This window comes from Cnephaeus nilssonii, assembly GCF_951640355.1.
Source record: "Cnephaeus nilssonii genome assembly, chromosome: 8".
Taxonomy (NCBI): Eukaryota; Metazoa; Chordata; class Mammalia; order Chiroptera; family Vespertilionidae; genus Cnephaeus; species Cnephaeus nilssonii.
The window spans coordinates 1,712,678-1,726,082 of NC_137079.1; the positions used below are offsets into that span (position 1 = coordinate 1,712,678).

Sequence of the window (13,405 nt, forward strand, 5' to 3'; positions counted from 1 at the left end):
TCGGGACGCATTGTCCTCGCTCCATGGGCGGGCACTTCATTAACAGCCACAGCCCACGGCAGGCCCTGGGAAAGTGCGGGCCCTGCCCGCGGCTTGTTCTCGGCTCCGCCTTCCTCTTGGGTCCACACTTAGTTTCATAAAAGCCTCGTCGGCGTGGGCTGGCTTTTACACCGAAGACACGTGTTAACCCCACGTTGCCTGTGGCAGATCCAGGTCATCAGCTTCGCCACCGAGCAGAACTGGGACTCCCTGGAGATCTACGATGGCGGGGACGCCACGGCGCCCAGGCTGGGCAGCTTCTCAGGTGAGGCGCGCGGTCCCGGTCTCTGTGGGTCGGGTCATCACACCAACAAGCAAATGGCCGGCACGGCCCACGGAGCCGTGGCCCCGCACCCTCGTCCCAGGCAGAGGCTCTCTGTGGGCAGCCTCAGAGCGAAGCGCCCCCAGTGGGAGGAGGAGGCCCCTCCTCCGTGAGCTGCCGGCCTCGCCCTCATCAGGGCCCGCGCTGGACGAGACGGCGTGGCCACGGCAGCCAGTCCTGCGGGGCAGGCTCACTGAGGGGCGATGAGCTGAGAGTTAGGATCCCAAGTCGACGACCTTCCTTCCCCTGTGGTGTTGAGGGTCTGGCTCAGGGAGGGATGGACAGGTGGGCTGGCGCTGTCGGGGGTTGGGGAGACTTGTGGGAACTGGGACACAGTGAATCGACCGAGGTGTACACAGTCACCCCCACAGCACTGGCTCCCCGGCTTCCAGGTTGTCAGGCCACAAGCAGCGCGGGCAGGTGGCACTCGGTCAGATGCGCTGGGTCTGTAGTCAGATGCGCTGGGTCTGTAGTCAGATGCGCTGGGTCTGTCCTCAGATCCGCTGGGTCTGTCGTCAGATCCGCTGGGTCTGTAGTCAGATCCGCTGGGTCTGTAGTCAGATCCTCTGGGTCTGTAGTCAGATGCGCTGGGTGTGTAGTCAGATGCGCTGGGTGTGTAGTCAGATGCGCTGGGTCTGTAGTCAGATCCGCTGGGTCTGTAGTCAGATCCTCTGGGTCTGTAGTCAGATGTGCTGGGTGTGTAGTCAGATGCGCTGGGTGTGTAGTCAGATGCGCTGGGTGTGTAGTCAGATCCTCTGGGTCTGTTGTCAGATCCGCTGGGTCTTTCCGCAAATGTCAGCCCCAAATCCACACCCAATGCAGGGTGAGGGGCAGCCAGCGTCACACGTGGGACAAAGGCAGGTGAAATGGGTCTCGGGGCCTCTTTCTCTTCTCTTTCCTTTTCTTCTTTTCTTTTCTTTTCTTTGTTATTGTTATTCCTCACCTGAGCATATTTTCTCATTGATTTTTTTGAGGAAGTGGAAGAGAGAGGGAAAGACAGAGAGAAACGTGGATGTGAGAGAGACACATTGATTGGTTGCCTCCTGCACGGCCCTGACCAGGGCCTGGGATCAAGCCTGCAATCCAGGTCCATGCCCTTGACCGGAATCGAACCCGGGACCCTTCCGTCCGCGGGCTGACGCTCTAACCATTGAGCCAGGCCGGCCAGGGCTGTGTCTCTTTCTTGTGTTGATGTCGAATGGGTCCTGAGCTGGGCCCACGTGGGGTGCAGCCGGCCCTCCCGGGCCTCCTCTCTCCCCTTCTCCTCTGGGACGCACTGAGGCCCGGGCTGTGCCCTCCTCGCTGGCTGCCCGGCCGGCAAGTTGCCCGGGTGGAGCCTGGGGCGGGAGGGGGGGTTCCTCAGAAAGACTCCTGCCTCTTTGGAAACGGGCCAGGCCACCCCACTTTGCAGGCAGGGAAACCTTATGTAAATAAGCCTGTATTTTCCTCTTCGCACGTGTTTGTCTGAAACCCGCCCTCTCTCCCGGGAACGTTATTCGGTGTGAACCCCACGGGCCGGAAGCCAGCACAGAGGGGAAGGAGCATCCTGGGAGGAGAACTGGCCGGCGGCCACGGCCCCGCCTCCGGGACACTCGCTGGGCTACACGGGTCTCTGCTGTGTCCCAGGGAAGAAACACAGGGCATGTTGTTAGAGGGGAGTGATGGGAGAGCCCCGTGCCCGTGGAATATGAGAATGTGTGTTCCTTCATAAAAATGTATGTTTTTATGGATTTCAGAGAGGAAGGAGAGGGAGAGAGGTAGAAACATCCATGATGAGAGAGAGTCATGGATCGGCTGCCTCCTGCAAACCCTCTACTGGGGATCGAGCCTATCACCCGGGCCTGTGCCCTGACCGGGAATTGAACCCTGACCTCCTGGTTCGTAACTCGACGCTCAACCACGGAGGCACGCGGCCGGGCAAGCACGCGTGTGCTGAGCCTGAGATGTAGACAGAGGGGCTGAGGAGGGCAGAGAACATGTGTGACTGTCACTGCCCCGGGAAGGGGACGGGCTCGACGTGGAAAGATGGAAGCCGAGGCTCCGTGTGGACATGGGGGGTCAGACAGCCTGGGCTGTAAATGTAAACAGTTCCCCACGCCCAGCCGGTGCGGCTGGTGGGTGAGCACAGAGCCGGGAACCAGGAGGTCAGGGTTCATTCCCGGTCAGGGCACAGGCCCGGGCTGCGGGCTCCATCCCCAGTGGGGGGCGTGCAGGAGGCAGCGATCCACGATTCTCTCTCATTGCTGTTTCTCTCTCCCGCTCCCTCTCCCTTCCTCTCTGACATCCATAAAAACATGTTTAAAACCACACACCCCAACACCCCACGTGGATGCCTCCGGGAACGGGGCTGCATGTGATGCTCAGGGCCATGTCCGCCTTCCTTCCAGGGACCACGGTGCCCGCCCTGCTGAACAGCTCGTCCAACCAGCTCTACCTGCACTTCCAGTCGGACATCAGCGTGGCCGCCGCCGGCTTCCACCTGGAGTACAAAAGTAAGGCCCGCCCCGGCACCTTCTCCGCCCGGACACCTGCCCCCACCCCGATACCTGCCCCGCCCGGACACCTGCCCCCACCCCGATACCTGCCCCGCCCGGACACCTGCCCCCACCCCGATACCTGCCCCGCCCGGACACCTGCCCCCACCTCCAGCACCTGCCCCCGCCCAGACACCTGCCCCCACCCCGATACCTGCCCCGCCCGGACACCTGCCCCCACCCCGATACCTGACACCTGCCCCCACCTCCAGCACCTGCCCCCGCCCCGGCACCTGCCCCTGCCCCGATACCTGCCCCGCCCGGACACCTGCCCCCACCCCGATACCTGCCCCGCCCGGACACCTGCCCCCACCTCCAGCACCTGCCCCCGCCCAGACACCTGCCCCCACCCCGATACCTGCCCCGCCCGGACACCTGCCCCCACCCCGATACCTGCCCCCACCTCCAGCACCTGCCCCACCCAGACACCTGCCCCCGCCCAGGCACCTGCCCCCACCCCATACCTGCCCCCACCTCCAGCACCTGCCCCACCCAGACACCTGCCCCCGCCCAGGCACCTGCCCCCACCCCGATACCTGCCCCTGCCCGGACACCTGCCCCCACCCCGATACCTGCCCCGCCCGGACACCTGCCCCCACCTCCAGCACCTGCCCCACCCAGACACCTGCCCCCGCCCGGACACCTGCCCCCACCCCGATACCTGCCCCGCCCGGACACCTGCCCCCACCTCCAGCACCTGCCCCACCCAGACACCTGCCCCCGCCCAGGCACCTGCCCCCACCCCGATACCTGCCCCTGCCCGGACACCTGCCCCCACCCCGATACCTGCCCCGCCCGGACACCTGCCCCCACCTCCAGCACCTGCCCCCACCCTGGCACCTGCCCCCGCCCTGGCACCTGCCCCCGCCCAGACACCTGCCCCCGCCCTGGCACCTGCCCCCGCCCAGACACCTGCCCCCGCCCTGGCACCTGCCCCCGCCCAGACACCTGCCCCCGCCCTGGCACCTGCCCCCGCCCAGACACCTGCCCCCGCCCAGACACCTGCCCCCGCCCCGGCATCTGCCCCGCCCCGGCACCTGCCCCCACCTCCAGCACCTGCCCCCACCCCGGCACCTGCCCCTGCCCCTGCACCTGCCCCCCGTTGCCCCGCTGGGGAATGTCTTTCGAGGGGACACGAGCCCAGCCCCTATTCCGCAGTGGAGCATTCTCCTGCACCTGTGCTCCAAAGGGGAGTGACGTCGAGCTGCACCGACTCTTTCTCTAAGAAATAAATACGACAAAAGACACATTATCGGGGACGTGGGTGGGAGTGCTGGGATAATTAGGTGAAACCACGGCTCCATTTCAGGCTGTTGGCTCTAAAAGGCATAAAAAGTAACCTCTGCGATAGTGCCCGGCCTCTTGTAATGAGCACGGGAGACAGAACGGCCGTTTCCAGGTAGATATGGCCACACGCCCTTTGGTTCCGAGCTCCGCGGCTGTGCATAAGGGCCCAGGCCGCCCTTCGCTGCCGCACCCGTGTATTTTTCATTTTAATTGGAAGAACGTGTCATGGAGGAGCCGCTAACCTTTTAAAAATGGATGCGCAGCTGAGTTAATAGTCCGCTAAACGGATGACAAAGGTCAGCGTCACAAATCTCCCGGGTGGGGGGTGACGCAGGCACACCCTGGAAGAGCGAGCGCGTGAGAGTTTCCGATGAGCGCGAGGTTTATTTTAGGACGCGCGTTCCAGCACTAAAACTGCTTAATGCGCATATCCATCTCCTTAATGAGCAGTGGCGAATAGGCGGTGCGTGGCTAAGCAGCAGGAAGTGGTCTTTGGGATCCAGATAAACAGTGTGCGGGACGCGACGGCACATGCGTCTCCGAAAGGCCAGGGCCCGGCGGGCGATGCATCTTCTGCCGCAGACACCAGCCCAGGGCGCTGCTCACTCCCTGGAACTTCCCTGCTTGTGCTCGGCATTTGTATGCAAGTTTCTTCCCATTTGTGTGACGAGGACTGCCTTGGCGACAGTGTGACATGGTGCTGTGGGCGTCATTTATGGAGGATGTGTCTGAAAAAATCTGCTGCTGGGGTACATCATGCGCATGTGTACGTGGGGAGGCATAAACCTTATTGATGGCGGTTAATACCCGATAATATCTTCAGACGCGTTAGAAGCCAGGAGTCCTCTCCTTTTCCTCTCAAGGTTGTTATCTCGTTTTCTGGCATGTCCCTCGCTTCTGATGGGTGGTGGTGCGAGTGAAATAATGAGCCCACAACTAGCATCGTGTGCACTTAGCCGTGGGCTTGCCGCTCCAACCTCACAATCATCTCCATTCCCTGAGTTCCCGGCCAATGTGCTTCCTTAGAAGAGAGAGACAGAGGTATTTCTCACAGATATGACTCTTGTTCAAGGTCTGAGGCCTTATTTAATTGCTTAATGTATTTACCTATTTTTTTTTTTTAGTTTGGCCAAAGGTAATGCCATGTTTCTGTTTGTTGTTGTTGTTGTTGTTTCAGTAGTTCCTTTCAGATGCTAACACCATTCTGCTAGCTCATGCCATCCCTTGTCTCTGGGTCTCCAGGCAGCCCTTTCTCTGCTGTAGCTCCCTCAGCCAGGTTAGAGGGTGTGTTCTGTAAAGTGAACGTAGGACCAGGCCAGCACAGCCCGTGGAGCGGGTGGTGGAGGAAGTTGCCGAGAGACCATCCTGTAAGGACAGGGAACGGCCTCTCTTTTTCCTAGCTGTGGCCTTCCACAATTTATGAGAAGCACCTGGTAATTAAACACCACGACGTGGTCTCAACAAACACTCCTCTGTTCAACCTGAGGGACAAGATAGCTACTCTCAAGGCTACATTCTTGCTACACCTCCTCCCTGCTGTTTTCACATCTCGGGGATAATTCCCACCAAGGAGCCTCCAGTTAGAAAGTTCCCTTCCTCACTCCCCTTCAAACAGGCCTCTTTTGAATTATTCATCGCTTTTGCTCTGAGCGTGTTTCACAGGCTCGGGGAAAAATACTGATAAGACACTTCCTAGGACATCTGTAGGCCTGTCTCCTAAAAAAACAAACAACCCTTCGGCCCTAACCCTCCTCCCTTCCTTGTCACTGAGCAGCAGCCAGGGCTTAAACGGGGAAGCTGCCCTGTTGTTTCTTGCCTTACGTTGATTAGCAATACTTGGCCCTTTCCCTTCCTGGGAAGTACAATAAACTTCCTCTCTGCGTCTCCGCTTTCGGTTGTGAATTCCTTCACAGCCCTTGTCGGCAGCCAAACCCCAACACGTCCGCTACTTGTAATCTGTTGACATAGTTCTGCCTCTGCCTTGAACTATGTATGGCCAACCGGCAAGTTTCTAAACTCAGACTTTTCACTAAACGTTATAGCCGTGAAAGAGTAATGAAACCGCCAACACGCACGCGCTCTGTGCCGGGTCTAAGCGTGTCAGAGCGGTTTGTGACGTGTTCTCAGCTTCCAGAGGAGACGGAGCAGAACGTGGGGTGTTCTCTGTGGGCCCAGGTCTTGGTCACCCTCCTGATAAGTGACTGAGGGACGGACACAGATGTACCTCTTCGTGAGGAGGGATTTCCACGCGTGAGCAGGGGTGTGTGGACCCCAGCCGTCCTATTGCACCGACGATGACAAGTGTCCCGTCATTGGATGGTACGTGGCAGGTCCAGGAGCCTGTGGGTCAGGTCCAGCTGGCCTGGCCCTGAAACCCGAGCCGATACGGGGTGGCCACAGCAGCTCCCAGTTCTCTGGGGGGGGGGAAATGAGGACGAGGCCCCCTCAGATCAGCCGTTTCTTCTTTCCGAAGGACCGCTGGTAGGGTTTTTCTAACAGAAGACAGATCCTTTGGCGTAAAGGGATCGATTGTAAAATTCTAAGGAAACCAGAAGCGATTCTAAGGTGGTCTGGCCCCACGGTATGACCCAGATTTCTGTGGATTTACATAATCCACGTAAAGGCTGAAAATAGCGGCGTTTTCCAATGTCCCTTCCTTCCCCAGCCTCTTCCCCTGACACCGTGAGCCTCATTGGACATGGGACACATTATACAGCAGGATCACCCCCTGTCACTCTTGCTCCAGGCTCTTTATCCAGAGAAATAACCAAACAAAAACAAAACAAAAAAGCAAACAAATATCTGAGAACTTCAGATTATAGTATAGACATGTAGATAGTGATGATATTGGTTTATCCTGAAAAAACAAAATCAGACCTAAAGGTGTATGAAATAGAGCCTGCTACTGGGGAACAACATGGGGGTAACTATTCTTGAATCAATAGGAAAATAGTATGTAGAAATGTTTGCATAGAAGTATATAAGTGTCTATCTAGAATAATAAAAGCCTAACATGCTCATTAGACCCGACTGCCGAACAGCGGAACAACTGTCCAGACAACCTTCCGGATGACCTTCTGGATGAAGCCGAATTTCATGCATCGGGCCTCTAGTTGACATATATACTGACACATGAGATTAATCAAGAACATACTGCTTTTCTCCCAGCCGGAGTGGCTCAGTTGGTTGGAGCATCATCCTATTCACCAAAAGGTGATGGGTTTGATTCCCGGTCAAGGCACATACCCAGGTTGTGGGTTGAAACTCCTGTCGGGTGCTTATAGGAGGCAACTGGAAACAGGTCGCTGTTTCCCTCTCACATGGACGTCTCTCTCTCTCTCTCAACCTCTCTCCCTCTCTCTTAAATCAATTTAAAAAAAGAACATACTGTTGTGATATATGTGAGGTATCACCTACACCAGTGATGGGCAACCTTTTGAGCTTGGTGTGTCAAACTTTGCCAAAAAACTGAGCCTAACTCGGGTAGTGTGTCACTTTGAGGAAAAAACACTATTTCGCAAATGTTTCATCCTCAGGAGCCGCAAATGTTTCATCCTCGGCATGCGGCCGCCTCAGCGGCCGCGTGTCATCAGAAATGGCTACGCGTGTCAGTGCTGACACGCGTGTCATAGGTTCACCATCACTGACCTACGCCATGTGTATAGCACTAGACAAGTGCTCGCTGATCTCAGTTGGATTTGGTGGAAGAATCGCTAATGAGATTAAACATATGGGTTCTGTTGGACTGTCTCCATTTGTCCTATTTTTATTCTGTGGATTTTTCCCTCTTTTCCTGCCAGCTTTGGTTTAATTGAGTCTTATTATTGCTCCAATCTATCTCCTCAATGGGCTCATTGGATAAAACTATTTAAAATTTTAATGGTCTCTCTAGAATTTAAAATACGCGTCATCAATATAGCCCAGCTTACCTTCAAATGATACTCTGTCACTTTGGGAATATTACAATAACCTAAAAGGCATATACGTTTCATTCCTTTTTTCTTCTCCTATGGTATTCTTATTTTATCTTTTCTTTTTACTTGTTATAAAGCCCACAACGTATTTTAACTATTTCCGCTGTACATAGTCAATGTTCTTTAGAGTAATCAACACTGAGGAAAGACGTTTCTAGTTACCTTCATTTTAATATCTTTACAGCTTTCGATTTCTTTGGGGAGACCCGGCTTCTGTTTGATATTTTTCTGTCTGGAGAACTTCCTGGGACATTTCTCGTGGGTCAGATCCACTGACCTGAATCCTTCCAGCTTCTGGGTTTTTCTGAAGGTCATCATGTCACCTTTGATTCTGAGAGGTGTTGCTGGGCACAGAAGCTGGGCTGAAAGGTCTGGTTTGGGCATGTCAGCGATGCCTCCCCACGGGATTCTCATCTCTGAGTTTCTGAGGACAAGCTGTCCCTGCTCTCGGCCTTCCTTTAAGCTTTTTTTTATCTTGTACTTTCAGTAGGGGGACTAGGAGGTCTCTAGGTGTGTGTGTGTGTGTGTGTGTGTGTGTGTGTGTGTATGAGTGAGTGTGAGTGTGTGTGTGTGTACGTGTATGAGTGAGTGTGTGAGTGTGTGTGTGTATGAGTGTTTGAGAGTGTGTGTGTATGTGTGTGTGTGAGTGTGTATGTGTGTGTGTATGTGTATGAGTGAGTGTGAGTGTGTGTGAGTGTATGTGTATGAGTGAGTGTGTGTGTGTGAGTGTATGTGTATGAGTGAGTGTGAGTGTGAGTGAGTGTGAGTGTGTGTGTGTGTGAGTGTGTGTGAGTGTGTGTAAGTGTGAGTGAGTGAGTGTGTGAGTGTGAGTGTGTGTGTGTAAGTGTGAGTGAGTGTGTGTGTGTGTGTGTGAGAGTGAGTGAGTGTGTGTGAGTGTGTGTGAGTGAGTGTGTGTGTGTGAGTGTGTGTGTGTAAGTGTGAGTGAGTGTGAGTGTGAGTGTGTGTGGGTGTGCACACACGATATTCACCTGCTGGGGGAATGCTACATTCTCGGGTCTGTGGTTTGGTGGGTTTCATTCCTCAGGGACCGCTCTTGGCCATCACCACCCACACGTTTCTTCAGCCCTGTCTCCCCGCTTCTTCTGGGACCCCTCCTCTCCCGTGTCCGTTAGGCCATCTGAGTGGCTTCACAGCCTGGTGCGCCCAGTGCTGTCTGCTCCGCTGTCTCTCCGTGTGCCCCGTGTGTGTGATTGCCGTTAACCTTTCTTCAGCGTCACCGCACCGTTCCTCAGCCGAGTCCCCTCCACTAACGAGCTCATGAAGGCCCTCCGGCCCGAGGCTGCGATGCTCCCTCTAGATGGCCCATTGACTCTGTCTTACGATCATTGTCTCTGCAGTGATTGCTCCACCCCTCCTGCCTGCTGCCTTTTCTTCTAGATCCTTTCACGTGCTTCTCACAGTTAGTGTACATTATTGCTTCATATTTCCATGATAGGAGTGTGCACTGTGTCTGGTTCCGCTGCTGGATCACCAGGCAAAAGGCTGTCTTCTTGCATTTCTGTGTGTTGCACAATGTTTTATTAAAGCTGGACACTGTGAGCCCGGCCAGCCTGGCTCAGTGGTTGAGCATTGACCTATGAACCAGGATTCCCAGTTCGATTCCCAATCAGGGCACATACCCAGGTTGTGGGTTTGAACCCCAGTGTGGGGTGTGCCGGAGGCAGCCAACCCATGATTCTCTCCCATCATTGATGTTTCTCTCTCTCTCTCCCTCTCCCTCCCTCTCTGACATCAGTAAACATACATAATACATATATTTTTAAATGAGCTGGACACTGAGTAAAACGGCAGAGACTGCGGGTGATGTTGGTGCCCGAGAATGGCACCCACTTCTGTTGTGTCCATCCAGCTGGACGGGAGTGGGTTTGAGTCCTGCCGTTGCTATGGTTACTCTCCTGCATCCCGGGTGGCAGGTCCCTTGAGGCAGGGGGAGCTGCCACTGCCATGTGCTTAGTGTGAGGGCTTTGTCTCAGCGTCCGTCCTCCACCTTCAGCGTCCAGTCACCCCTAAGCACCTTCCAAAGGAGGTGGTCTCCCCCGAACCCTGCCCGCCCCAGGGTGGGCTGTGACTCCCTCAGTGCCGGGCTCACCCGAGGCCAGCTGCACTGCGCTGCTCTCCCCGCCTCCGGCCGACCTCAGAGCCTGCCCCCGCCCGCCCCCCCCCCGCCCCCGCCGCTCTGTGGGGCGCGGTGTTCTCAGAACCCTCCCCCTTCCAGGCCCTCCATCTCCACCTGGGGTTGAATTCGGGGCCTGCCGTGCATCCTCAGCTCCGGGAGGCCGTAGCCTTGGATGACAGAGAGCCCCGTGGCCTCCTGCCAGGGCCAGGGGGAGACCGTCTTTTCCGTCTTCTCCTCTCCACCCCGGTGCCCTTTGTGCCAGGGGGTGGCACGCTGCTGCCTCTCCCAGCGGCTAACGTTTCCTTTCCCACACGTGACGGACCCCATGGCGCACACGCCAGTCCATGCCCGTCCGCCCAGAGACGGGGATGCCCACGGCTCCCAGCCGCTGCCGCCCCCGTGCTTCCCCGAGTCCCTGGAGGCGCCGTGGGCGAAGGACACGCTCCCGGCCCGGCCCTGAGCTCCCAGGCGCTGGGGCTCGGCACGCGGCTGAGACTTGGTGCTGGTTCTTCCCCGTGAGCGTGACCGCCGGTCCCCTTCCTCCTGCGTCCTGTGGGCAGCAGTTTGCATGTCCTGTCTCTCCGAAGGGCTGTCCTTTGAAGGGGATGATGCCACCTGGTACCTCAACCTCACCTCTTCGGTGAGTTCCAAAGTGGTGATTTTGTAGTTTAGGTTTTTCTCATTGATAACATGGATGCGATGTTTTAATTTTACATAAGTCTGTTCCCAGGTAGAAGTGGAAATCCTTTTATGGTTTTGATTTTTTAAATATGTTTTTGTGGATTGTAGAGAGAAGGGGACGGGGTGGTGGGGAGAGGAAAACATTGATCTGAGAGATCGATACCCATCAGCTGCCTCCTGCACGCCCTCTACCGGGGATCAACCTACAACCTGATCATGTGCCCTGACCCGGAACTGACCCAGCAGCCACTCCAGCTGGGCTTTTACGGGCTTGCTGTGGCCCTACTTCAAGGACAGGTTTATGGTCACCAGGATTCCTAGGATAGTTCACACTCACCATGGAGAAGGGTTTCTCCAATGCTCACTTTAGAATGAAATGACCTATCCATCCATCTGTATCTATCATCCACTTAGCTAATTCACGGATTAGTTGAACACAGTGATCTACAGTCTCATAGCGGAACAGAATTCAGGGGTATTTACAAATGCATTACAGAACTAAATGTAATATATGGTTATATTACAGAAACATTATGGGCAAATACACCCATCCGACTAAGTCTCACTCCTCACTTAGAGATTGCTGGTATAAAGACGATTCTGATTTTCCCATGTGGCAGTACTTGCTTAGGAATCACACTTTTCCTCACTAAAACCTTCTTTATTGAGCGAGACCACCATTGGGATTGAGCGGATGTGTATTTCTGTCTTGCTAAGTTGGGAGTTTTGTCTGGGTTGGCGTGGACCATACGGTGTCCTGTCTAATGCATTATTATTTGCCTATAAAATATGTATAAAATATTTTGCTATCATACTTGATTCAGACTTTTATTTTTCAGTTATTAATTTATCTAGAGCAGACTGTGATATTGTTGTACAGGTACAACAAGTTCAAAAGTTATTATTCACAATTAAGTTGTTTGTATATGTGTCTGTGTAATTGGTAGTTAGGTATAGTAGAAAAAATGGTAAATCATGAAAGTATAAGACCTCACTGAGAAGATTCATAGTGAAATGAATTTTAAAAAGTAAGATTACTTAGGTTTAAAGATAGAAGAGTTCACCTGTATACTCTTTGGGTATTTCATGCAACTTCAAAATAAATAAATGCATGCAACAAGGAAATCATATAACAAAGATAATTTTGAAAGGCAACCAAACCAAAGAGAAACATATAAGTATACCAGCCACTTATTTGGAAAGAACTGCTATTATTTGGCATTCAATTTAGCTTTCAGTTTCTGGCAATGAAAGCAAAAACGATGTAGAACTTATTTATTTAATTCCCTTTAAAAATGAAAGCGAGTCATCCAGAGAGGTGAGCGCCGTCCTTGTTCACTGTTCTGGTGGATATTTATCACCGCGAGGGAAGCGGTCCCGCCAGTGGTTTCCTGGGAGAGGCAGAAGGAGCGCTCCATGGCAGTCACGTACAGTGTTGTATGATGCCCAGAACATGCTACATGAGCCGCGTGAGTGTCTGCGGGGTCTGGCCCGTGGTCGGCAGAAAGTTGTCCCTACTCGCCCGTGTTGTCACGGATGCACTTCCAAGCACTTCCCTTGGCGCTCGCTGGTGTCAGGGCCTCGGTCTCCTAGGCTCTCCATTCCGTGTGCCCCGGGGCCTCCTCGGGGAGCAGGCACGCAGCGGGCAGTGTCTACAGAGGATGAAAGTTCTGGAACACGGCTTCAGTCTTGTGAAACAGGAAGTACTAAAGAGGAGGCTGTCATATTAGAATATCGACCCCTTGGATTCCTCCTCCATAATTATAGCAATCCTCACTAAACGCATGCGAATGGCAGTGCGTGATCCCATGCTGTTTCCTACTCCATGTCATGCTGCGAGGTCTCTCCTCTGTGGCGTGGGTCTCCCGGTTCTGAGAACGGCAGGGCGAGGCCCCGGCGTGTGAATGGAGCGCTGTCCCGTGGAGGCGGGTCTAGCCTCTGAGCTTACGGACAAGCAGGCGCCTGCGTCCCCGGGAGGCTCTGAGTCCAGATATGGGGACTCTTGGACAACATCCATCCGACGTTGAAGTGGCATCGCCTGCACATGTACATCTAGTTCTCAAGCCGCACAGAGTAATCCTCAGCCCCGCCTTCACACGCACCATGTAGGTTCTCTGAGCCGCACAGGGTAATCCTCAGCCCGCCTTCACACGCACCATGTAGGTTCTCTGAGCCGCACAGGGTAACCCTCAGCCCCGCCTTCACACGCACCATGTAGGTTTTCTGAGCCGCACAGGGTAATCCTCAGCCCGCCTTCTGTACATCATGCTTCCATAGTCCCGTATGCAAAAGCTCATCGTTGGAGATGTCGTTGTATCGGATGTGTCCCTGGTGCTAACGTTGAAACGCTCTGTTTTATAGACAGTCTGCATGTTTCTCATGGTGAGGAACTGGGGATTACGATGCTAAAATGGCCTCAGCGGTGGCTTGT

The 13,405-nt window shown here is 54.6% G+C and overlaps 1 protein-coding gene across 1 annotated transcript in view; it reads left to right on the top strand.

Annotated features, from left to right (window-relative positions):
• CSMD1 (CUB and Sushi multiple domains 1) overlaps positions 1–13,405 on the top strand; it is a gene marked incomplete at its 5' end in the record, with an annotated part of 729,782 nt that overhangs the window by 624,968 nt on the left and 91,409 nt on the right. The window contains 2 exons of the mRNA XM_079779355.1: positions 208–304; positions 2,749–2,853. Coding sequence (XP_079635481.1) covers positions 208–304; positions 2,749–2,853 — 202 coding nt within the window. The remainder of the gene's footprint in view (positions 1–207; positions 305–2,748; positions 2,854–13,405) is intronic.